Source organism: Aplidium turbinatum, chromosome 1 (assembly GCF_918807975.1).
Source record: "Aplidium turbinatum chromosome 1, kaAplTurb1.1, whole genome shotgun sequence".
Taxonomy (NCBI): Eukaryota; Metazoa; Chordata; class Ascidiacea; order Aplousobranchia; family Polyclinidae; genus Aplidium; species Aplidium turbinatum.
Genome location: NC_137472.1, coordinates 44427134 through 44454078, shown reverse-complemented (window position 1 = coordinate 44454078; position 26945 = coordinate 44427134). Strand labels below are relative to the sequence as shown.

Sequence of the window (26945 nt, the reverse complement as noted above, 5' to 3'; positions counted from 1 at the left end):
AAAGGTTAATTTTAAAATTTAAGTTAGCTAACCATCTAAAAAAAATTATTTGCGACCACAGAAGGATTTCAATAATTTATTTTTTGAAAATTAGTATAACCTAGTAGCTATCCTGTAGTGTAGCGGTAGCCTATCAGGAGGCCAAAACTTCGTAAAATTTATCTGTGGCATCCTGACCTTCGCTTTACCTATAGTATTTTCGACGCTTATTCCACTTTACAGCAATCCATTAACAATGAAATGCTACCGTACAATGCATCAATTTAATTGTTAATTAACTATAGGCTATTTGACTGAGCAGTGTTTACTTCGAAATGTTACATTATTTTGATAGCTTTTTTGTGGAACAAAAAAAACGTTTTACTCCCTTAATCCACTTCTGAAGCTATGCATGCCCATTGACCAACATCACTGATTAGGTGAATAAAATATTATTGAGTGAGCAAGCAAAGCCAACGAGAAAATTTTGCAAAAATGTAAAAAAATGCCATATTAAATGTTACCGTACATGTGAAATTACAAGCCGAAAAACGCTGCAAGAACTAAATATGTGTGGGGCCCCAGCCGGGAGTTTGAGCAGTAAATACGGTTTTGAGCAGTGAATACCTTGCATGAGTTAAGTTATTGATTATCGAGTTTATGTAGCAACTTTTTCTATTTTGAATATTCAAAAAAACATTATACAGATTAAAATGAGTGGGCCTCTAAACTGCCCTGAACCCCCTCGGCCGGAGGGGGGCGGATAACACGGCCCTGCGTATAATAATGAAGGAATAAAACGTTCCCAAAAGACAAAGCGTGTAATAGATCAAAAAGTCTGAAATCACTAGCGTAGAGTATAAAAAAGACCATAGTAGGCTAATACTGAGTTTATTGCTTTAACAGTTGAAGTATAGCTTTACGTAATAACTGTAGTTACACATCCACTGATGCAGTAGGTAAGAATTGAGTTTGAAAAACAAAAAATCACTGGTCGAAAACCTTCACAAGTAGGTTTAGCAGGCTACAGCCTACCTATGTGTAAGCATACAATGTTTTTGTGACGTGACAGAAAACAGGGACGCTTCAGAACAACGGGACTTATCGTAAAAAAGGGTCTTATTGCCTGTTTCAGCTTTTCAAAATATGACAATTTCCTCAATTTAGCTTTTTTGTTCAAAACAACCTTCAAGTTGAGACCAAAATTTAACATCTGGCAACACTAGAGCTATGTTGATCTTATTAGGCCTAAATACCTCACCGGGACTGTTGAGTTGAATGACCGGAAAAAACGTCAGTGACGTCCCGGTCATTCAACGTCGGGACGAAGAGCGCTCACAATATTATAGGGAATTTTTATATGATACCTTCTGGAAAGTTGCGACCGGGACGTCGGGACAAAGCCTTAAAAATCCGAACTGCCCATGCTAACACCGAACGTATGACAAGCGTACCTATGTGATACTACCAAACTTAAGTTTCAAGACACACTTTATCAATCTAAAGCAAATTTATTTGAGACTATCATAACGGTTTTATAGAAGCAATATTGTTAAACAGAAAAAGATAAGAGGCTACACCAGTGATTCTCAATAAAGACGTTATCACCCCATTTGGGGGCAAAAGAGGTATAATAAAGGAGCGAAACCGCTAAGAGGGCGATAACGCATTCTCGAAAAGTTTGAATGATTGTGAAACTTGTTAAATCCCCTTTCATGTGGAACCAAGTAAGACCACGGTTTCTTTCATTTGTAACGTCTTATTTGATAGCAAAGGGGTTTCATGGTGATGCACAAATCTACATATTGTTTGTGCAAAGATTTTAAATCTGCCACATGACTTTTAGGCTTTTTGTCGATTCCCTACACTTGTGTTTCTGTGCTCTGTGTGGATTCAGAAAAGATTCAAAGACTTTGTTTTCTTGATTGCATATACGTAAAGCACCGTTTTTCTTTTGTTTGTGCACCAAAATTTCATAAAAACAGCTAAAACAAGATTTGTTAACTTTTACAAGGTATTGAACATTTAAATTCAGTAACGTGGTTTTTAAATTGAAAACTTTCAAAAATCTAATCTTTGTTAACTCTTCGTCTCCTAATGGATCCAACACCTCCACCTTACACGGCCTCTACAGAAAAGCAAGGTAACCAAGACTAAGTTTATAGGCTACCACGTTATCATATAATTGAATATCCACAGAGATTGCTTCCAATTAGATCTCTTCTCTTCAAGGTCTTGTATTTATTTTTTAAAGTTTTGTTACAGCGTTCGCTTTGTTAAACCATAGACAGACAAAACAAAATAACTTTAAACCCGTTAAAGTCTCTTTGTTTTGTCTGTCTCTTTATTTTTTGTGTAATGTGGAATTTTGTTTCAGAAAATTGGGACTGGCTTACCGGACTTAATTTGAGCGACGTGGACCATATTTTTGTAAACAGTCAAGGCCAGACTATAAACAAGTTTTTATTGTGTAGTTTCACTTATTTTCAGTAGGATTTTAAATCACCAGTTTCGTAATGAAACGAATTGAATACAAAGATATCTTAGAATTTGTTTGATGTCCGATCAAGTGTAAATACACAATTGTTTGCAGAGGAAGACCACGCCATTGTGTTAACAGTTGGTAAACAAACAATGCTTCGTAAAAAAGTTACATAGATTCAGTCGTAAGACCTTTATCATTTATTTACAATTGCTAATTTAGCCCAATGTAAGAACTTGGCTGTGTGTTTCGTAGTCTACGTAAGTAGTTGGTTCTTATGAATCAAAATATACGACAAAAACATGTTGAGCTATCGATTCCGTCTTGTTTTATTAGGACTTTCTAAGTGATAGTTTCTGCAGTAACGATTTTACTGAGAATTGTAATTATCGTTAAATGATCTTTTAGAATAGCCAAGGAAATCATATATTTGAAAAATAATGATCTAACGCTTTGCTCCTCAAAGGGAGACCAAATTTCCCCCCCCTCATATTTCCTTTGATTACTTCAAGCACAGTAACGCCGTGCACTTGGTTTTCTTTTACCAAAATTGCCAGGCGGATCTGATGATATTAAATTTGATGCTAAAAGTTGTGTAGTTTTCATGTAAATTCAAGATTTTGGTAAATTTTTGCTATTTCTAGCTAACTTCCAGCAAAGCGTGAAATGGATTACCGTATTTACTTGATTGTGAGCCGCGCTTGATTGTAAGCCGCCCTTGATTGTAAGCCGCATGTGATAGTGTTAAAAATTTAATGTAAGCCGCCCTTAAATGTAAGCCGCAAATGCTGTTTACACGCAAAGCTGAAATTGCAGTACTCTTCAAATTTACCGGTATGTTCATCAAGTACCATAAATAAAACTGACAACTCCTTTTTTTCTTTCGAATGCACGTCATAAATGCATGTGACAATTTAAAATGCACGTCACAACTTCACAATTGTCGGCATCAGACAACGCAGTACGGCAAAACATCTATGGCAAAGTCGACAAGGAAAAAGGCAAAAAGAAAAAATGTAAGCCGCCTTTGATTGTAAGCCGCCCTTGAATTTAAGCTGCAAACATGATGGAAAAAAACTTTATAAGCCGCGGCTTACAATCAAGTAAATACGGGTACATTGCGATAACAAGCCATAAGCTCATAATTGTTTCGTGCATCGATACGCGCGAGCAAAGAGGAGCATCCTCTAGTAAGTCTAGTTTTCCATTGTTTAGTTTGACCTCAATAACACAAAGCGCGTTATTTCTTATGCTACAAGAGAAAAGCCAGTGATCACAACGTTGTTGATTAAAAGCAATAATAGCAAACGTTTTTTGCGTTATCAGCTCTACGAAGAATAGCAATCCACGATCAATGTAGGCCACAAACTATTCAAAACAGTTGTTTCAACCAGTAAATATCCCTTGACGGATAAAAAACGTTACAATAAGAAATCTTCTCTTAGGACACGAAAAACCTAGTTTCAAAATAAACGTTCTATGGAAATGCTCTCATTGACAAACCTTGCAATTGAGAACATGTATCACTGCAAATGCTTTTGGAAGAAGCTGAAGAAATAGCGTTTTTGCAAACAATAATTGTGAGATACTGTATACTCAAAATTATGAGATCACGTAGCAGGTTACTCGATGACTAGCATGTCCCTTCGCTGCTTTACGTCGCCTACTTGTTGTTATGTATTGCACTTTTGTTTCACCTTGCACTGTGTGTTGTTCCAACGAGCGCAAAATAAAGATGATAATGCCTCGTCTTCACTACAAACTATTTTGTAGGGTAGACGAAGCATAATGCTCGGCGTCACATAAGACAAACAACAAATCAGCTTTCTTGATCATTGATACAACATCTGAATACGTTGCGCCAATGTATAAGAAGCCCGTTATTGTGAAGACCCGCCATTTATAAACGATCCGATTATCCCAAAAGTGGGATAAACTAATGGATCAACGAATGAATAAACAATGCTGAGAACACTAAATCTAAGTGACGAACAATACCGATGTTTTCATTTATCTTGGAAAAATGCTGCCTAAATTTATCAACAAAAAATACCGTAAATAACGGCAGGGATCCCGAAAGCAGAATTTACTCGACTTTGGCATGAATTTAGTCAGACATCTAATAAATCCACACATACAATAACGGCCACTTAACGGCCATAATATTCATTATTAACCTGGTTCTGGGCGGTTTGTGTAACAGTTCAGGAAAAGACACTACTTGAAATGATGCACCACACAAAACATTTTCAATGAAGACTGAGTTTAAAAAGCGACGTGGATTGTGGTGCACAGTGACTTCAAGTTTAGGACAGAAAAGGCACAAAAATATCATGATAAAAGCAAAGACCTTGTGGGAAATTTGCGGGAATCATATAACACGATGCAAATGCCATAAACGCGTAGTTTTCATGCTGCTCTAAGCTGGCCGGCAACCACAAAGGTAGACAACAAAGGCAGTTTATAACTCAATAACAGGCAATAAACATTATAAATACGTAATCCGACAGTTTTCTTTTACAAACGTTTTACGTCTAACAGTAAAATCTAAGCAACAATTTTTATGAAGCGTTTACAAACCATGGTTATGTGAAATTATTCATCATTAGTATTTTTTACTTTTCGGATGTTGTAAAACGTCATCAGAAAAAATCACAAAAAAAATTTCATTACTTCAATGTAGTAGGCCTAAGAATTTTTGATAGAATTGTAGCCACGTTTTTTAACCAAGAAGCCATTTTTGGCAATATAAAATTATAGAAAATAATTTACAATCCTGCAAATGTTTGAAAAGAATCTAGGAAGTCTTCTCACAATCTGGCACAAAATGATTTATGTTTATTGTATCTCTGCAATGTTTTTTATGACAAATTTTGAAGCTTCGTTATAGCCTAATCATTTTTATCTTTGAAATCAAAACTTACTTTTTTTTAGTCTGAAACATAATCGCTGCCTTGCTGGTATATCGCTTTGTCGCCTTTACGCGTATTTTTTGTGTTTCAAACAATAACTACCCAGTCAACAATTCAGTCCTTTTACATTGATTCAACATTTGTAAACGTTAAATAAATGTAGATTTGCTGACTGTGAGTTTATTTCACATTTCCTTTGTTTACCCATGTTCCTCACTTTGCTGTTGCATTGTTTCGACGCTGGGAGACTAAAAATGCATTTTCAAATTGATTGACACAATCTTTAATAAAAAGTGAGCTTCGAACTTAGCTTTGTTGATGCAAATGCTGTATTTTTAGTGGATGTAATTCATGAATCATGTTTATAAACACCCGTAAGCCAAATGACTTACGATGTAACCTGCATGATATTTGTGATGCGACTTGACACAAATCCACAATTTCAAAAGCACCTAATTTGAACTTAGGAATTTCAGATAATTTCAACAGCTTGTTCAACTGTCTTCTCTCTACTAAAAATGTTCATACTACAAACTCAATATTGTAGACCTAAAATACACAAACGAAGATGTAAACAGCTATTCAAGTAGGCTACGGTGTTACTTATGAGAAGTTTGATTCCATAAAACTAGAAGCTGGCCATGAATTTCGGAAAGCATTAGTTTAGGACAGGAGTCACCAAACTTTTTCTCTGAGGGCCGGATTGCTGCGAGATTAACAGCTGCGGGCCGGATGTAAATTGCGAAAAGGTATACAACTATTTACAATCTCCATTGACTTGAATTGAGCACAATAAATAACAAAGTCAGCGGTGGAATAGCTAAGTTGTGATGAAAATCGAAATGTTGCTGAAAAAGTTATCCCTGCTGTGATACTTGAAAAAACAAGATAATCTTGAAAAAACAAGATATCTTGAAAAAACATTACATCTTTCCAAATTTGACCTAGGCTGTCCCCGTTCGTGGTGGCCTAATGATAAAAACAGAACATCGACATGTAGGCTAGGCTGCCTGGTGGAAAAATATACAAATTCAACATACAACAACGAACTATAAGAACGAACAATTTTAACATAGAGGTCTCTATTACACAAAAAGGCAAAGCCAAAGACGGTTGCTAATGCCAAGGGAAGCACATGTACAGAATTGTAGTGCAGCTGTAATTTCCGCAGCACGTGGCGGGCCGGATGAAATCAGTTCGCGGGCCGGTTTTGGTTCGCGGGCCGTAATTTGGTAACCCCTGTAAAATATAAAACAACAAACGCAGTTTTGTTTTTTTCAAATTCGTGTAACAATATTACTCTGTAACTATTTTACAATTAATGAGTAGCCTACAATAAAATTTGCTCGCAAGGCATAAATCTTTATCAATGCAATAAGTATGCACACCGCACACACACTTCGTGCGGCTGATCGAGCTCTTTATTCTTCAGAACTTTTGCATGAAATCAGATTAGCACGGTAATTAAACGGCGGCAAGATAAAGAAAAATTGTCGTTTTTGGGTACCTTTGCAAAAGTTGAAATATCAAGTTTAACATATAAAATTTTAGAATAATGACTTTTCAAACTTATAGACAAATGATTTTTCTTTTTCACACCAGTGCAACCTCTGTTGAAATAACACACCAGCGAATCACACGTAACAGCTGATTGAATTTGATCCAAAAACACCCCCCCCCCCCCCCCTGAGCAGTTAACTTCAAAAAAACGTTGAAAAGCAAAGGGCTAATGTGCAAAGTTTTTTTTTAAATAATGTTAATTCCTGTCACCAAGACATGATCAAATCTATATAAAACTGGTATGTTTGAAACAATATAAAAAACTGTATGGCAAAAGCAACTTTTTTTTGAAGAATCACTATACGCGCCCCACACGTTGAGTCCAAATTGTGATGTAAACCCACGCACATCATGTTTTGCAGTATCGTAATGTCTTTGTAATGTCGTCACAAACTTCATTAGTGCTCTGCTTACTTCAGGTTACCCACCTCCAGACCCTACTGGCCACGCGCCTCCAGATCCTACTAGTTATCCACCTCCAGGCCTTACTGGCTCCGCGCCTCCAGGTCCTACTAGTTATCCACCTCCAGGCCCTACCGGCTACGCGCCTCCAGGTCCTACTAGTTACCCACCTCAAACTCAACAACAAGCTCCGCCAGGATATCCTCCTGGTAAGAATATAGAATATCTTTCAAATACTTTGTGTCATTTCTGTGTGTTAGTAGACTACCTTGATCTTCACCACAGGTAATCAAACACTGTAGCCTACACATTTGACATGGATAATTGTATTTTTTGCAAATTTAAAATCTTACTAAAGCTTGTTTGTACAAAAACACTTTTTTTCAATTCCCAACAAGATGAGCTGGCAAACTGATTCCTGAAATACAAAACAGAAGTAAATCGATAAGCGACTAATCATACAGTAAGCCTATATACCATGACCTATTTTTAGACATGAAAAAGAAGTAGGCTGTTATATGCTCCGCATAGCTATGATAAAACATAGTTACTTTTAGGGCGTATCAGCCTACCACAGGTTAACACTCATTGTTTTTGTTTTAGCTTTTTCCAGTTTATACAACAATCTAATGGTTATAACTTATGCTACAGTAGCCTACAGTATACGTAAGAATCAATTTTGAAAATAAATGTTCCTCGACCTAAGCCGTACGATGGCGTTTAAGCGCTGTTGTGTTCTTTGAAGCAAGATGTTTTCTTCGATAAAACATTTCTATCAATTGTTTTTAACTTTACGTATAAATAAACTTTTTCATGTAAAATTTCTTCAAGTCCATACTTTATGTCATATACGAATATACAAGCACGTACAACACGATGCACTAAATTGTATCTTAAACCCAGCTTCTTTATTGTGAAAAATGCTTCTTTAGGAACACACACATATAATAAACTAATTGCTTTCAGCTCCTTATATTATGCCTCCGCCTGTTTTACAACAACCAATTATCAATACCACGGTAGTTCAGCAACAACAACAACCACAATATGCAGCTCCTGCGGCAACTGCAGTTGTTATAGGTGGCTGTCGAAAGTGCAGGTGAACCTTCTATGTCAAGTTTGAAACTTATGCTGTCATGATGTAGATTGTTCAAGTTTCTTCATATATCTGATTTTCGTAAGTAGAGATGGGCAGTAGCGCGCTCGTATTGTGTTTTTTGGTAGCGATAGTGGTTACGGCGCTACATTTTTGTTAGAGTAACAGCTGCAGTAGCGACGCTACTTCTCTCCCTACGTAGCTGTTATGGAGAGGCGCTACATTTGCTTCAGTGGTACTTCCGTCACCAGCTACTTTCTAATAATTTAAAATAGAAAACAACATGGTCACCTAAAGATACGGCTTGATTTGTCACATTTTGCAAAAATTTCCAGGTTTTTCTAACTTTGGGCAAACGTTTAAATGATTTTTTTCTAAAAATTAGAGTTTTACGCTTTCTTTATTCTTTTCTCCAGATGACACATTAGGTTTTAACATTCTCACATGTTGAAAAACAAAGAAAATTTGATTTCGAAGATTTTAGTCAGACTGTTAATTTTCAATAACAGTCTGATTTTGCGTTTTCCAACTTACTTTTTCTCATTTGCTACTGCTTCCCCAAGGCAACAAAAAAGTTTAATGTCATTAGGAAACCGCAAAAAGTAAAAACATCTCAAAAAATGTCAGTCAAGCACTAGCAGTAGCTGTAATCAAAATCTGCATAATGTTACAAATCAGGCCGCATCTCCAGGTGGACATGAAAACAATAAATCGTCTTTAAAGATTTTGATGGAAACACTGGAGTAAAAGAATAAAATTTTACCTAAACCTTGTTTTCCATGATGACGTTGACATGATGACTTTGACACAATGACGTTGACATAATGACACAGTGAAAACGCATGTAGCACTAAAAGGTGATATTCTTTGTTTTCGAGGTCATTTTGACTTCACAAAGTACTTCAATAGAGCTTTTCTGTGTTAGTTTAAAGGCATATTAAATGAAATTTTCAAACGGGAATTAAGCATTAAAATGCGTAAACTGAACATTCAAGAATACGTTTCAAAAAAAATTACCGAAAAAAATTTGTTTTTAATTGCGCTGGCAAGGCCTAAAGTCCAATGTTTCATTTATTTTTTTTTTTTTTCAAAATGACTAAAAAGTGCAAACACTGCTCGAGAAAACGTCACAAAAGACAGCAATAACAAATGCCACGTTACAACATCTGATGTTTTAACATCAGATTTGAGGTTTTGAGCAAACTGTTTGATGTTTTGACGTTGAAATCTGATGTTTTGATGTACATACATACATAGCCTACAGTTAAATCGCCGGCAGTAACAACTATTGCGTGATCAGCTGATTGCTCGTCTTTTGTTACGTAGACTGTACAGTCGCACGCTTCGCTGCTCAGGCCCATTGTGGTTTTGAAAGCTCTGACAAAAGCACGCGCGCAACGATGGTCAGACCGCAATGGGGCAAAATTTTATCGAAAATCGTTTTATGGTAGCAAGTTAAACACAAAGAACGTGGAAATTCGCCAAGTCAGGTTTTTTCTTTAGTATCCCTTTAAGACAAAAGTAGCGGTAGCGCGTTACTTTTCATCGATTGGTAGCGAGTAGCGGTATCTCCGCTCGTTTGTCATATTGTAGCGGTAGCACGTTATTTTCAAAGTAGCGGATGCCTAACTCTGCTCGTGAACCAACCCGTGATAAGTTATCTTGAATGTCTTAACGTCATATTTTATGCATGACAATTTGAATACTTCATTTTTTGTTACAAAATGTTCAAAATAGTTTAATTTTACATCACTTTATAAATACCATATTTTACTTTCAGCTAAAGCAAACGTTAGCATTGTAATAGATAGCCCTCCGCCACCAATTGGATCATAGCGTTGTTTAGTTGAAAAAGCACATTTGCAACACGCACACGACAGTAGCATTTATCATCATATCAAATGCAGTAGCTTGATGGCAACGCGGAAACGAAGTGCAAAGACCTTTCATAAACAGGAGATCTTGATGAGATGTAAAAACTTTTCTAAACAGAAAAAAAATTGACGTCTTTTAGCCTACTTGGTGGCCAGACCATAAGCCTATACGAGTATATTTAAAATTATATTTCAGAGGCGGAGTTATGCAAGACAGCTACACTTGTTGTGGAATATGCTGGGCGATATTATGCTTTCCCATTGGGTTGATCTGCTGTTTACTGATGCGGGAGAAGAAATGTACTAACTGTGGCGCGACTTATTAAAAAAGCAGTAGGCCACGTAGCATTTTCTAGAAAACTAGTAGAAATTATTAAAATTTGTTCTAATAATCAAGATACTGTAGGCTATAGGCTAGTTTGGAGATTCACAGTATGGTGACTCAGAAGTGTCTGCAAATAGCAAAGAAATAAATGTGTAATTAATCTAAATCAAATCGGTAAAAGCAATCAGATCATGGTTTATCTAACAAATTTGAGAGCGTGTTTTATACGTACAGTGTGAGATTGCTATCGGTGTATCAATACAAAAACTTTTTCAAATGTCTTGCCTGAATTAAGCATCGACGGACTTAGATGAATAATTAGAATTTGTCCAACTATTCCTATCGGGCTCTATGTCCTATGAATAATTGCTTCTGCCTAATCTTTGTTTGCCAGTTGCCTCTACATTTTTAAAAGTTAAAGAGTGTTTTTTTTGTTTTTTTTGCTTTTTTATTACATAGCCGAGAAACTGATATTGTCTGGCTTTAATATTCTTTCATAAAGATCTGGTTTGCTTTACTTGAACTTCCTTATTTGTCTTCCTTGCTAGCCATGAAGTAAATACGTTACATTTTTTGGAAGCAACACATTTCAAAAGCACTAATTTTTCTCGTAAAAACAAATAGAACTGCTGATCGATGGTATTATATTTTCAACGCTATTTATATTGTCACAGCTCACCAACAGCGTGCAGTTATTGTGTTTTGTGTTTTGGTCCAAAAATAAATGTAATGTGATTTGGTCCAAAAAAATTCTTCATCAAACATTACAAATGGAATAAGCTCTAGCGGATAGTAGCCTACTGGCTAGACTAAGTCTAGCCAGTAACTTACTTGAAATTATAAAATAAAATTTGTACATTGTTTTAAGGGCCTCGTTGTCACTTTATCTCCAAACGATTCAATTTTGCGCTGCTATAGGCTACCACAAACATAAAAGAGCTCTGATGTACAAAAAACAAAAACGTTAAGGAATATTTTCAGGCAATTTATGGCAAATTACGATCCTTCATTTATGATTTTGCTTACCACAGCTTTCTGGAAAATTGTTTTTTACTTCAGAGTTAAGATACTGTATGAAAATAAAATTTTATGGACAGTTACTGTAGAAGTGATACTCTACTTGAAATTATCATAACCTATAATCGTTTTTATGCGTTTCCTAAAAAGTTTTAAGTTGTCCGTTCATGCTCTAATTTAACAACGAAAGCAAATAAGCCAATATTTTCGAAAGTAATGTTTTAATTTTTTTCACTAAGTCCACTCTTAAAATTTTATAGACCCACAGGTTTCGCAATGACTATACAAAGGATTAGAACCACTGGACTAATTCTCACTGGCGTCAGTGGCGTGGCGTAGTAGGCTAGATAGAAAAAAAAGATACTTGTGAGCCTACTAGTTTCATTAAACAGACTGTTTGATATTTTGGCCCACAAACTCCTCCACACAAAATAGAAGATAGCTCATAATCGTAATTGAAAATAAAATGCATATTACAGTAGGCTACAAGCGAATGGATGATAATAATGTTTTATGAACACACTTGGCTGCACATTCAATGTCCATATTCATTTAACGGACCATTATTTCAAAAATACTAGACTAAGCATTGCAATACAAGAAGTCACAAATTTTTTGTATTTCTAAAAATAGAACTGAATAATTTAATTAAAGGTATCAGATCTAGACAAAAGCTCGTGTTAGACATAAACGCAACAAAAATTTAAAGTGAAAATAAAAAAAAATCAATAATTCATTTTTGCTGTTTCATTACATGAATTTCAGCGTTCGATGTTTTTCGTCGGTTTTGGATCTTTGGTAACTTATGCAACATGTGATATTGCTGCTTTAAATTATGCAACACTTCGCTTAGCATAAACCGCACTATCCATGCATAATTGTCCGACTCTAATTTTTCACATTAATTTTGTTTTTCAGAGCAATTTAATTTTTATTCAAACTTTTAATAATAAAATTTAATCGGTAATGTGCATTGTTTTTACATCTTAGCTTAGTCGGAGTAGTCGAGAGAAGGATCGTGTGCCAAAACGATTTCATTAGTCACCAAGTAATCAATGAGGAGTGTGAAGCTACAGTAGGCTAGGTAGAGTTCATAATGTACTAATGTGGATTACACGGCTTGTTGGAACTATATTGGATTATTAACATTCTAGCGACGTCTTCAACACTATCTATTTTATAAGATAATAGACAGAAAATACGGTCTGTTGATCTGAACAATAAATTAAATTAACATTTTAGTGACAGCACCTCAGTAAGATTAAAGATTTTTTTGGCGGGGTTTATAAACAATAACATTACTAATAAGTTGCTTTTGCTGCAGCCTAAACCCTAGTGTATTGATCAGAAAGTAGTTGAATCAGCTGTCTGAGAGTTAACAATTGCTTCAGTAGAAACTCATGAATTATGAAGAATGAAGATGGCAGTAAAATTGCAGTTTAATTTTACTGCCTACACTGTAACACTGGGAAATTGTAACCGATAGGCCTGTAGGCTATTGATTATGCCAAGTTGTATAAATTTCTTGAAATTTGCTATGCTTTTTCAGATTTTTCAATTTCCAGAATTAAAACTTCGTGTAAATGTTAACGACGTGGTTTTGCAGATGAAAATTATTCTTTTTATCTTTGTTCAGGTTGTATTTTTCATCTTGACGTGTCAAAAAGAAGATAGAGATAGGGTTAAACTTTAATCTAACTAAATGGCTTTGAAAATGACCTTCCAATAACGGCTTGCAAAAGATTTGTATGTTTAGTCTAAGATTTAATGAGACCATGTTTCACTGTAAGCTGAGGAATTGTAGATAAACAGGAGGCAGCTATGCAACGTATCGAGGTTGCTTGGCCTATTGTCGTATAGCCTACTCAAAAAATTGTTTGGTTGACAACAATGAATAGTAGCGTTGACAGGGAGGTTCAAGGAGAGCTTTGGCCAAGGCCCGGAATAATTTCAGGGTCCCATAACCTTTCCCAGAGGTCCGGAAACTTGAGGGAACCACCGCGTATTCTGTGGATGTAGTGCGTGGTTTTTATAGAGGTATCTTTATAGAGGTATATTTATTGGAGTTCGAGAACCTCATTGGTACCGGGCCCTAATTATCCTTTCAACGGCCCTGACTAAGGAGAACAAGTGGTTGTACGTTAGAAAGACACTGAGTGTCATAACTGAAGGTGAGCACAGGGGCTCACTTTCTCTCTATTCATATAATGTACAAAAACAAATAATTTTGGAAGTATAAAGTGACATTTTTGGTGAGCTCGTATGGATTTGAAATAATGTTATTTCAACGGAATGACAGCTTTGTAAAAGATACTACTAACTTCGTTCATAGATGCTTGAGGGTGCAATTTTAGGGCAACATATTGCTTGCATGAACAAAAGATATTCATGGGCGAAAGCGTCAATGAAAATAATAAAAGGTAAGTCTATGCAATAGTTATTTGACTCAGATAGTTTTGTTAAATATGATAAAAAAACTTTCGCGTAGGCTACGTAGTGTTTTTTTAGCCTAAGCAAGATGGACATTTATCAGATAGCTTTGTTTTCAGTTATAAACGAAAGCAGTCATGCTGTATGAATAAATTTCCATTAGAAAAGTACTTGCGTTTACAGTTTATAGTTTTAAATCACAATTTTTAACGATTTTTACATTCCAAAATAATTGAAACTATGAACATTCTGAGGTAGCCTATTCAAAATAGCCTATACATTCTGTTCATGAAAACCGTTTAATTTAAAGCTCAGAAGTTTCATTTGTAGATAGCTTTTTGCGATACTGTAAATCCTAATGTTTCTTTAAACAACATAAATATTTCAAAAGCTCTGAAATTCTATCCTGTCGGTGCATTACAGTGGCACCGCGCCACTGAGATTATATAGTCAAGCGATTACGTTGCTACCTAGCGGTTTATTGAAAAAGGAGTGAGGCTACAAACTTGCACTAGCCAAAATAGAAAGTGATTAAAGCCAGTTTGAATTACAGCTACTATTGTGTAGTATTTCCTAAAATGCTTAGAGTGTCTAAGTCAACAGACTTTAAATTTTTCAGTGTTTTGATTTGATGTTACATAAGTTTGAATGAATATATTTTGGTGGAGGCTCCGCTGTGCCGTCGTTTTGGTTGTAGCTTAAGCCATGATCGTTACAGAAGCTTCGAAAATCAATTATTTATAATGCTAAGATTTCAATGAACGCCTACGAAATTTACTGTTTTTTGATGTTCCGAATAAGTTTCAATTCGTCAAGGTAAAGGATGTAATAATGACGTAAAAGCAGATCTACTTTTCGTATATTTTTTTTGTATATACAATCATGTTAAAAGTAGAACAAAAGTGCTATATGTTAATTGTCATTAAAACAATAACCATTCAAACAACTTTGTCTATCTTTATGCTCATGCCTGAACTAAGTCAGTGGCAAACTGGTTGATACTCAGGCAATATATATCTAGCATACTTTGATTCGCTTCCACGTTTCTCAATACCAAACACATCGCCACATCTCTTTTCTCTGCATCCCTTTTAAGATCCCTAAAAGGTTGATCTACATCCGTGTCGAACCAATGATCGACCCATTGTTCCTCCAAGAACAAATTGGTTTCAACACGGGAGGTTAACAGTAGATAGTCACACTCACTAACTCAAGACATTGAGGAGAGTTTCTCGGCAGAAAAGAAAGTGAGGGGTGTGTTACTTAATCTAACAGGAGCCTATGGCACCATGGTCTGGTCTATAAACTACTTCGCCGATTCCCTGACAGACAAATAATAAAAATGATTATGGAACTTGCCCACAACATGAGTTTTACACTTACCACCGGAAACGGAAAACTTAGCAGGCTGGGACGTCTCAAAAATGGTGTTCCACAGGGATCAGTTTGGCTACTTTTTCTCTTTAACAGTTATGCTCGCAATTTGCCATCTGCAACATCTGACAAATATAAATATGTTGATGACTTAGCAATTTTGAGCACCGCAAAAGATGGCAATCATTAGAGATAACGATGAAAAATAAAAACGTTGAGCTAAGGTATTACGATTTTATCAGAATATCTCCACCAATGAAAACTGAAGCTCAGCGAAAGAAAAATTGTAACGGCAGCCTTCCATCAAAATACCAAGAAGGCAAAACATGGCTTGAAAGTGATTATCAATTTTGTTGCAGACATAGTCATCAATCGGATGTATTTGCGGCGTCACAAGGCGGCACTGCCTCAATGGTCTCTTCTGTCAGTCAAAGTCACGGAATTTTAGCTTCAACGACATGTAACTAATTTTTTAATTGATTGATCGATGTTTTTGATAATTTGGACAATAATTTTAAATCTGGTATAAGTATTACGATCAATCCCTCAAAATCATTTGTAAGCTTTTGTCAACTTATTTTGCTTGCTTGTTAAGACGAAACTGAGCAAATTTGAAAGATTGTCAAAAACTCTGGTAATTTTTTCCATCGACATATTTACTTATAAGTACTGCAGAAAGTAGCCTACATGCTAAACGCAATGTAATGTGAGACAAATAGTAGCCTAATGTTGTATGGGTATTTAACACAGAGCGACAATAGTTTGATCCAGTGCTTTTCAACCTTCAAAACAACGGTACGCACTTTTTTATTTCGCAAAAATTTCATCAGCACAATCAAAAATAGTTAGTTTGCAGCTATTTTTTTCCTCTGATTTGCTTCACTCGCTACTGCTTTCAGTAAGTAGGCCTTACAATTTAAAAAACCCGAAATAAATTTTAGTACGTTAACAACCACAACCGTCATACCAAAGATCTTTTAAAACATCCACTGAGCACTCTGCTTTCGGTGATGAGGGATAAACCTGTTAGCCTTGGGGTTGTGCAAATTGTGTTCAATCCTTCACAAGTACCGGCAGTGGATTGCAATTTAAGAGCTTTCAACCTTAGAGCTTGGGAAAGAATCCAAATTACTCAGCAAACAACAACGAAAATTATTATAATATATGAACATTAGGATAATCAGCATTTTTTATTCAACCAGTACTGTTTAATGACTTCTAAATATTTGTGAAAATTTCAGACCAGTTACCAATTTCTATTGCACTAAATCCCTTTTGAGCCATGTAGCTAGTCGAATTTTGCACAAGAACTTTAAGCGTTTATGATCATTAGGTTTTTGAAAATCTATCAAACGCTTCAACCCAAAATTCAAAGTTTTTTCACGCAGTTACACCATTCACCTCGTAAAGGTGCTGCAAAACAGCCAAAAGATCTTTTGTAATGTAAACTTGAACAAGTAGCATAATTCTAAATTATTAAACCGCAACCAAAAAGCAAAACTAGCCCAAAAACCAATGACTGCTGAATTTTTCTCTCGATTTTGAATCAAAACTAGCCCAATTTTGCGAGAAAATCGGCGGACAGGCAACCCCCTATAATGAAGCACATTATTTGAGTAAAAATTGAATTGGCATGAAAGAATCAGACACATGGGGATTCCTTTAAATGTGGCTTATTTGAATTATTGCACAAATGGAAAAGTAAAAATCATGGACAATTTTCATTCGCCTCATCCGCACCACGTTTGTCATCCGCAATACAAAATTTTTCATTCGCACAAGTGCGTCACCATCTCTCCCAGGTTGAAAAGCATTGGTTTAATCGATAATGAAGTCAATGATAAATACCAAGAACGTTTTTACGAGGAAATAAATCAGGCAAACCGAAGTAGAATCTTAGTCATCACAAAACAAATGCTTAGGCTGTACTTTTTCATTTTTGTGTAATTTGTTAATATTTACTTTGCCTTTTCGCAGCAGTATTCAAACAAACATGGCACATTTACAGTAGGCTATGACACAATGCTAAATGTGGTACACTCGTTACTTGGCAACGTTAATTTAATTGTCACTGAAACTTTGCCATAGGTTTGACGTTTCATATTTTTCTACTTATCAACGAACTTCATGTTGTCTGTGATACCACGCCAGCCTATGTAGTTTAACAACCCACCACTACGTAGCCTAAGTGATGATTGATAAAATGTGGGTGGGATGTCATATGAATTTAGTTTAGAAACCTTAAATTTAATGTGGTTGCAGGCAGGAATGTTGCTTCACATTGCGTTATTTGAACAGCAACGATCTAAGACTAACGGAATACTATTGCAAAATAATTGCGGAATACCACATTCCATCTGACGTAGGCTACAGACAAGGGCGTCGGCAGGACTTCGACTAACGAGATAAAAATGTTTTACCTGCCAGTCTGAAACAAAAAGCCTAATGTTCAATAATTTGTTGTTATGAAAAAGAAAGTAACGGAATAAAATCTGGAAAAATTTAATTATGCTAAAAGCCATGTCATAACGAGCGGGAGAATTGATTTTTGTTTACTTCACAACACTGCAAACAAAAATTCAATTCTCCCTTTCGTAACCATTACGCTTTTCACGAGTGTGATTCTGTATTTCACAGAATTGCAGAGAATCACACTCGTGAAAAGCGTAATGGTTACGAGAGGGAGAATTGAATTTTTGTTTGCAGTGTTGTGGAGTAAACAAAAAATCAATTCTCCCGCTCGTCATGACATGGCTTTTAGCATAATTGAATTAAACGTCAGATTTATGAAACTAATAAATTTATTCTGGAACATCTGACGATCTTTCACGGAACACCAGTGTTCCGCGGTACACCGGACGAAAGTCACTGGTATAACTTACCAAGGCAGCAATACAAAAATGCTAAAGTAAGCTTGTCATTTGTTAATGACAAAATCACTGCACTTTTCCAAATTTGAGACAAAATGCGCTCAACAAGTTATTTTTAATGGTATTAAATCCTCTGTAATAAGGGAACAAGAATTTTACGAAACGTTGTAAGAAAATTTCCGATGAAAAGTATTGATTACACGTCTAGTCTAAAGCGCTCTATAGCCTAAACGTTGATTGTATATTAAAAAATAAATTAAATCGTCTTCGAATCTATCTGAGCTGATGTGGCCTTTGATAAACCGTCAGATGTTGAGTTGGTAAACTTTCTTGGCAGTGTCGTCCTATAACGTTCTTGGCTACGAAATGGTTTAGTCTTAAAATTGTTTTTCGTTACCTGCTCCAGAAATTCTCGTGCTCTTCTTTTCTGAATCTGTGTGTTCTATGACAAGAATAATAAGCTGTCTTTAAGTTATGTTGTTCATAAGTTTTGTGTTTATTTTCACGCGGTTTGGAATTGCGCAATTTATATCCATGGTCTAATCTTTTTTCTCTTCTGACTTTATTCCCACTTCAAGTGGAATCGCTGATGCAGATTGCAGTCCTCCACATAACTCTGTCAGCAGCATCTTCCTCTTTCACTCCCACTATTTCCCTATCTTCTGTCATACAAACTCTCAGTCTTCTTTTCGGCCTTCCTCGCTTTCTTTTACCAACTTCCAATTGTCTTATTCTTCTTCCGACATATTCTTTGTCTTTCCTTACAACGTGACCTAACCATTTAAGGTGTGTCTCTTTTAGCTTGTCTTCTAGCTTTCCAACCTGCATTCGTTCTCTGATGATTTGATTTCTTACTCTATCCTTCTTTGTCAACCCCAGATACCATCACAACATTTTCATTTCTACCACCTGCATTTTCCCTTCCTGTGTTTTCGTCAGGGCTACCGCCTGCGTCCCATACAATATTGCTGGTCTTATACCATCGTTTTATAAAGTCTTCCCTTTAGCTTTTCTGGAACCATTCTGTCACACATGACTCCTCCAATTTTCTTTCACGCTCCCCATCCTGTCACCTCTCTGCAGGGCCTCCAAGAGCCCTGCCGGGCCCCGGTGCAGATGTTGCTGCTGGGTCCCCCAGCGCGACATGTCGCGTGATATCTCACCAATCACAAGCAAAATTTGCGGTGCGCGTTCTTACAAAGGATAAATTAGGTTAAAGTATTAACATTCCATTACTTCACAAACAATGCACTATTGTAAATATAACTTTAAATTCACAGATACACACTAGTTATGCACAAAGATAAAATGCTAAAACACTAGATAGTGTAAATATAGCCTCAATAGCGTCAGATATGGAATTTTGCCCTAATTTGAGGAAAAGTTTATAGCTGTTTGCCGCTGAATTGAAAACAAAAACAAAAAAAACAAAAACAAAAACTTGTAAAAACTGCAGAACATATTAGATATTGTGTGTACGAAAAGCAAGATATTTGGCATGGAATTAAATAAAAAGAAAACAGAAACAATGGTCATAACAAAGAAAAAAGCAACCGAAACTCCTATTTGTAATTTATTAGTTAATGGAACAATTCTTAAACAGGTCCAAAAATTCAAATACCTCGGTACTATGGTGAATTGGGATGCAAGAGACGAAACAGAGCTCAACATAAGAACAGCCCAAGCAAAAGCAAGCTTCCAACAAATGAAACCAATTCTTTGCAATAAAAATATCTCTTTCAAAACAAGATCTAGAGTTTTAAAATGCTATATTTATCCTGTTTTTCATTACAACTCTGAAACCTGGAATATTTCAACAAAAATGGCAGAAAAGATTAATGCTTTTGAAATGTGGTGCTTCCGTAGAATGCAACGCATTTCATGGCTGGCAAAGAAAACAAATAAAGAAATTCTACACCAAGTGAACCAAACCAGAACTCTGTTAAAAAGTATGAAAACCAGACAATATAAATTTCTCGGCCATGTAGTAAGAAAGCAAAAACTGGAGCATCTCTCTTTAACTGGTAAAATTTTTGGAAAGCGGGCACCTGGCAGACAAAGACAAACACATCTGGAACAATTTAACGACAAGACAGAAACAATTATCCATGCAACATATAATAGGAACATTTGGTCTAATTATTCATCTGAGGCCGTCGATGCCTGGTTCAGGCAAGGCAATTGAAGAAGAAGAAGAAAGATCAAAACCCTAACCTTTCCTAACTCTAACTCTTCCTAACTCTGGCAACACCTCATTGTAACCATGGCAACAAGTGGGTAAAATCATCCATTTCGAAGATAAAAACTGCAATACTATCCGACATGGCTGACATAGCATTGCATATGTGTGCTTACAGCTTTACATTAACATACTGTACAATACCATTTCTGACCTTGAAATCTGCAGAGACTAGGGCAGCAAACTTAGGATGAATGCATTGCTATTGTTCATGACATTAAGAAATACCAACTTCAATATATAAGAAATACCAACTTCATATGAGAAACACCAACTTCAAAATATTAAAAAAATTTTATGCAAAATTGACCTTAACACGCAAATTTAAACATTTTATTGACCCCCTGAACGCAAAAAAAATGAAAACATTGTTGTTCTAAAAAAGAGCATAGGCTAGCCATGAGGGGGCCCATTCAAAATACAAAACTAATATTCATATAAAAAAACAATATTTTATGCAAAATCGACCTGAGCACGCAAATTTAAACAGTTTGTCGGCCCCACCTAAACTCAAAAATTGAAAATTCTGTAATTTTAAAAAAGGGCATAGCCTAGGCTACCCATAAGGGGGCCCCATTCGACATACGAAACTAATATAAAAACAATATTTTGTGCAAAATCGTTGAAATCAATCTTTTTATCACGTGAATTTAGACATTTTGTCGGGCCCTCTTGAACTCACCGGGCCCCGGTGCAATGCACCGGTTGTCCCCCCCTCTTGTGGGCCCTGCCTCTCTGTCACTCGTTCCGTTCTCATGAACTGTCGAACTAAATTATTTGAATTCTGCGTCTTGGTCTGGTAATTTGTAAATAAACTACATTAAATAGTTTGTGTAAGACAAAAACGTCTTAGGGTAACAAGTGTAGCATATGATTTATACTGTGATAAAGCCACAAAAGTTAATGTTTTTTAAATATGCAATTTTATTCGTTATTGTGGTAAACTAGGCAAAATTCAATGATTATCTTAAAATTTACCAAATGCAAAGCTGATTTGATTTACGTCAACCCACATAAACTTCCATTAGGAAAAATGAGATTTTGTTTTGATATCCTTTCGTTTCGGTTTAGTACGAGAGTCTTCAGAAGTTTTCATCTATTTTTGCGGAAACCTATCACGTTATTTCAATCATTATTTAAAGTTCAATAACGTTAATTTTAAATTCAAAGGTTTTTATGTTTTTTCAGCCGGTAAAATTTGTTGCTGTGAAAAAATTACAATCAACGTGTCAGGCCTTCGCTACGAAACCTTGGAAACAACACTTTCTCAATATCCTCTGACTTTGCTCGGAAATAAAGAATTAAGAATACAATATTATGACCCGATCAAAAACGAATACTTTTTCAACAGAAACCGTAGCTCATTTGATGCAATTTTATATTTTTATCAGGTAGGCTAAACAATTTTCATTTGCACAAACATTGTGTATGTGTTAATCAAATTGTATTTTAATCAAATTAAAATTCTGTTTAAATCAACTTGAAATAAATGCTTCTTTAATATTTTCGTCAAAAACTTTGTTTGCTTACAACATGCGGTAAAATTTTCTCAATTTTACCCTAATGAACAATAATGTCTGAGCATAAAAATAGTGATGAAAACAAAAGAGGGTTTTTCATGTTGTAGAGTTCGGGCCGGCTACGCAGACCGGCAAATGTTCCTGTCAATCTTTTTTCCGAAGAAATAAAATTCTATCAGCTCGGAAATGATGTTCTCGACAAATACAAAAGCGACGAAGGTTACATCAAAGAAAAAACAAAATCTTTGCCAGCTAAAAACCCACAAAGAAGCATTTGGCTTCTGTTTGAGTAAGTGAGATAATTTTATTACTGTAATTAATCCGAAAACGCCGCAGACTGAGGCAATAAACATAAATTTGTAGTCAGTTAAAAGGGATTTATCAAATATGGTGTGTAGTGTATATGTTGTGAAAATAGTATTTACAAAATAAACTTTATGATCTTCAAATTTATATAGACTACCTATTTATAGGCTTGTACATTCAGTTTAGTAGGCAATAGCCCTAAGAAGGGCCGTAAGAATTTCTTTCTAGAGCAGCATGCTGTTTATACATGAGAAAAATCAAGGGCTGTAGTCAAAGGAGCTCTAGCATGTCACAATCGATGACTCGCCTGTCTTGCCAAAGTTACAGGCACATGCTCTTGAACGGTGTCGAACTGACGACCTTACGAACGTCGAATCATGGCTCTCACCACTCAGCTATGTATACTTAAGCTTGTAAATTACACGTAATATTACATTTATTTATTTTTCGCTGCTAATACATGCTATCTATTTATACATTTTCATTTACTTGGCTAATCTTCGACCTACATCTGCTCGAAATTTTCCTTGCTTTCATTCAGATATTTAAACTTTATCTTTTTTCAGTTTTTACAAATTTATTTTCCTTTTAACTTTTGTTGATACAATGCATAGAATGATGACTTACATTCAGACCTTCCAGGAATCTTTAAAATATTATGAGCGTTTTAGACAACTTTTAGCCTATAATGCAATGGGCAAAAACATCGCTTGCAAAATGCAATGAGTGGACATAAAAGGTTTAATTTGGTTCGGTTTTGAATCTTCATCCTCGGACTGACAAAGCCCAAATAGGTTACTGGTAGTTTCGCATACTTGTAGAGGCTTTTGACGCAGGGCCGATTATCGAGATTGACAAAGTGAAGTTTCCGATTAATTATTGAAGTGTTGTTGCCGGGGAATTATTCCATCCATTAGATGCCGCTGAATGGAGAGCAGTCCTTAGAATGCATTGCTCAAGCGCACACCCCGAGAGTCGAACCAGCGCCGCTCGATTTTGCAGCTTCTTCGTTCACGAAGTCAAGCGCTAACCAACTGAGCTGTCGGGGTGGACGCTTTAAAGGGCTTTAAGTGAATTCGATGATGTGGCAGTGATGATATGTTTTTGCCAGTGTAAGGCTACACAACGTTGCCAACTCTTGGTTACTTTTTTGATGTTGTTTAGATGACATTGCCCAGATATCTCAGTGCTGCAACTCAAGAAAGACAAGACCATTGAAGTAAAGATCGTTCAACTTTCGGCGTGTGCAATTAAGCAACTTACTTCAAAAGCAGCTCTCTAGTTAGCGGATAAATGTTTCATTTAGCAAAATAAAAAAAAAACGTAACAAGGGGAAACTTTACACTGCCAATCCTGTTGACCCAGGCCTTCTATAGTAGTTAAAACTTACAAGTATGCAACATTTTCAGGATTAAGCATCCAAAGAAGCTCTCTGATTATTTATGGAGATAAAAAGCATTACAACTAATCAATTCATCTAGTATTGACCTGATGGGCAGCAGTTACCAGCTAGTCTAAATGTCCATGAAATGTGCAACATTTTAAAAAAATTGGCAAGTGGTGATTTTTGTCAAAGAAGTTGCAAGGTAGCATCCGCATTGCAGAGTATACGTTCTTTCCTTCAGATTCAACGCCCCAGGAAAAATCGATTTCCTGATTGCAGTTTTGTTACATTTACATTATTTTATGGTAATTTATACGATAATTTTATTTACAACTACAAGGAACAGCTGGGAATTAAAAAATAATCAAGTCTACCTTTCTACCATATGGGTCTTCTAATGACTCTGATCAGGGTTGGAAGTAACGACCAGTTGTCCCTATACTCGATAACGTTATTCGTTGCTTTCTGAATATCGAATACTTATAGGCTAACCATTCCTTTTAAAAGTAAATATCGAATGCGCGTTATTCACTGCATTTTTATGCAAGCAACAAAATCATTATTCGTTTTTCACTAATCGATATTTAGGAGAACTGCTGAATCATTTTTTGTTGTTCACTTACTTCGTCGTTAAAACCAATTTGCGAGATTTAGTTTTCGGATTACTATTCGACCTAGTCCCCTTCCGGTTTTCGAACCATGCCAGTGAGAGTCGTTAACAGTGTTGCCAACCTTGCGGTTTCCCGCAAGTTTGGGCTTGTTTTTTCTCGAGTTTTCGTATTTTTTTTAGTTGCGGGTTGCTTGTGTTTTGGCCAGTCAATTTTTAGTAATTGCTATTCATTGCTTTTTTTAAGTATTGATAGCGGATAGTCATTGCTTTTTTGGGCACTATCGAATAGTAAAATAGTCATTGTTTTTTGACTAACGACTTCCAACCCTGACTCTAATATGTCTGTAAAAAGTAAATGTAATGTAAAAGTCTAATATGTGTATGCTTAGTTGAAACATATGCATGAAGGCTCAACAGATCAAAGTTAGAAAAAGCGAATTTTACAAAATGAACACAAGCAATTGCGCATCGGATTGCACCGCATAGGCTATATGTCACCTGGTAACTTAAAAAGTCTCTAATATTTCAATTTCAAGCTGACGACAATTTGTGTTGATAGGTATCCTGAAAGTTCACCGTGGGCCCGTTTCGTCGCACTTATCTCAATTTCAGTTATTATGCTTTCAATAATTTCCTTTTGCTTGGAAACTATTCCAGCTTTTCAGTCCAATTCCAAAGCTGAAAATAATTTGAAGATTGATACGGATCCCTATTTGAATTACACTGGGGAAACTAATAGCACCAAATACAATGGAGCTGCTGGCAAATATCATGCCAATTTCAGTCGATTAAAAGACCCGTTTTGGATTGTAGAAACCATATGCATTTGTTGGTTTAGCTTCGAAGTATCAATCAGATTTGCATGCAGTCCAAGCAAAATTAAATTTTGGAAAGATTTCATGAACATAATTGACATTGTTGCCATAGTTCCTTATTTCATCAGCCTTGCTACCGAAGTAAATCCTAAAGACGATGGAGATGGTGGAAAGGGAATGTCTTTGGCAATACTCCGAGTAATTCGACTTGTTCGTGTTTTTCGAATTTTTAAGTTATCTAGACACTCCAAAGGCTTGCAGATTTTGGGCCAAACATTGAAAGCATCAATGCGCGAGCTGGGTTTGTTGATATTCTTTCTCTTTGTTGGGGTGATCCTCTTTTCATCTGCAGTTTACTTTGCTGAGATTGATTCCAAAGATACTAAGTTTACATCAATTCCCGAAGCTTTTTGGTGGGCTGTAGTGACGATGACAACGGTAAGTAAATGAGTTTATGATTTCGACGTTGATCACAAATAGTTCAAATAATTTCATAGTTTTTAACCTTTTAAGGCAGGTTTGGGTTTTAATTTCAATACCTGCTCTGGTTGAGCAAACAATCTATATCTTTTGAAATATAGGCTAGCCTAAGCTAAACATTTTGCATTCACAAATAAATTTCAAGTGGTACAAAGAATAGGTTATACTATGGTTTTCACTTGAGTTTTCGTGTTAGGTTGGATATGGAGACATGGCACCAAAAACTGTAGCAGGAAAAATTGTCGGTTCCTTTTGCGCAATTGTTGGTGTGCTTTTCATCGCCCTTCCTGTCCCTGTCATTGTAGCCAACTTCAACTACTTTTATCACCGCGAAACGGAGACGGATGATCTGGTCCATGATGAAGTCGCTTGCTCACGAGAATCGTCGAAGGCAGCACGGCCTTTATCCAGGTGCAGTTCTGTGTCAATGAGTCGCTCTGCCAGCAAGCAGTCACTGGTTTCCGAAGATTCTTGCACCACTTGTCACGATTCTATGATGGGATTTGAGAAAGAAGAAGCCAGTCCTTTGAGTGACATGAAAGAACGTTTGACTAAGCGGAAAATTTCCAAGTACAACTTCTTGGTTAACAATAAGACAATTTTTCGACAATTAGAAACAGACGTGTGATTTTTTTGTTGGCATAAAATTTCTGGATAAAAAGCCTGGTTATGTGAAAACTTATTTTTGCAACCTATCTCGTGAGGCTGAAAAAGCACAAAGTTTTAAAATTTATGATGAAAAACAAAATCTGATCAGCAATGTGTTGGGATTTTACTAAACGGATATAAAATAATTTATCTTGCACTTCGTTAGTGAGAAAAAGTCATCGAAGCTAATTAGTTTAAAATAATAACATGAGTTTAAAGTTCTATTTGTACACGTTAGTTATTCGTGAATCCCTCAATGTTATGGTGGCACTGGTTGTTAAAATAATGTTTTAGGTTTTAAAGTTCTCTACTTTTCTAACTTCGTGACTTCTCTAAAAGTGAGTACACATCAACTCTGATATAGCCTACTGTAGCAACGTTATTACGATTGTATTACAATTACCATGTTGACATGTGACATCACGCAATTTATTGTACTTCTCAAAACTTTATGATGTTAAATATGATGTCAAGAAAAATATACCATTGAAATTAAAGTTTTTATTGTCCCACAAGTTCAATTAATCATGATGGAAGGAATAAAGATTACAATGATTATGACTTCGACCAAAAAGTCAGATTTACATGAAAGTGAAATGCTAATAGACATATTACAGAATGG

At 35.8% G+C, this 26945-nt stretch overlaps 2 protein-coding genes across 3 annotated transcripts; both read left to right on the top strand.

The window, feature by feature from the left end:
• Positions 1-1990: 1990 nt before the first annotated feature.
• Positions 1991-11112, top strand: LOC145780630 (uncharacterized). Of its 2 annotated transcripts, XM_082592257.1 has the most exons (4): positions 1991-2122; positions 7353-7544; positions 8302-8434; positions 10502-11112. In XM_082592257.1, exons 1-4 carry the CDS (start codon positions 2077-2079, stop codon positions 10629-10631), a joined length of 501 nt encoding a protein of 166 aa, XP_082448383.1. In that variant the 5' UTR covers positions 1991-2076; the 3' UTR covers positions 10632-11112. The 2 variants fall into 2 exon arrangements, with proteins under 2 accessions (XP_082448383.1, XP_082448389.1); XM_082592263.1 differs by lacking the exon at positions 8302-8434.
• A 2923-nt stretch (positions 11113-14035) lies between these two features.
• On the top strand, positions 14036-26677 carry LOC145766196 (potassium voltage-gated channel subfamily A member 1-like). Its single transcript, XM_082577862.1, has 6 exons — positions 14036-14067; positions 15811-15911; positions 21749-21951; positions 22188-22369; positions 24940-25633; positions 25872-26677. Exons 1-6 carry the CDS (start codon positions 14036-14038, stop codon positions 26301-26303), a joined length of 1644 nt encoding a protein of 547 aa, XP_082433988.1. The 3' UTR covers positions 26304-26677.
• Positions 26678-26945: the final 268 nt, after the last annotated feature.

What these genes read in the sequence shown, in the direction of transcription:
- LOC145780630 (XM_082592257.1), top strand. Translation starts at nt 2,077, where the DNA reads ATGGATCCAACACCTCCACCTTACACGGCCTCTACAGAAAAGCAAG. An exon ending in GGCCTCTACAGAAAAGCAAG is followed by an intron (nt 2,123 to 7,352) that starts GTAACCAAGACT and finishes TGCTTACTTCAG; the next exon opens with GTTACCCACCTCCAGACCCT. An exon ending in TCCGCCAGGATATCCTCCTG is followed by an intron (nt 7,545 to 8,301) that starts GTAAGAATATAG and finishes AATTGCTTTCAG; the next exon opens with CTCCTTATATTATGCCTCCG.
- LOC145766196 (XM_082577862.1), top strand. Translation starts at nt 14,036, where the DNA reads ATGGGCGAAAGCGTCAATGAAAATAATAAAAG. An exon ending in GTCAATGAAAATAATAAAAG is followed by an intron (nt 14,068 to 15,810) that starts GTAAGTCTATGC and finishes ATTTTGTTGCAG; the next exon opens with ACATAGTCATCAATCGGATG. An exon ending in CTGTAGTGACGATGACAACG is followed by an intron (nt 25,634 to 25,871) that starts GTAAGTAAATGA and finishes TTTTCGTGTTAG; the next exon opens with GTTGGATATGGAGACATGGC.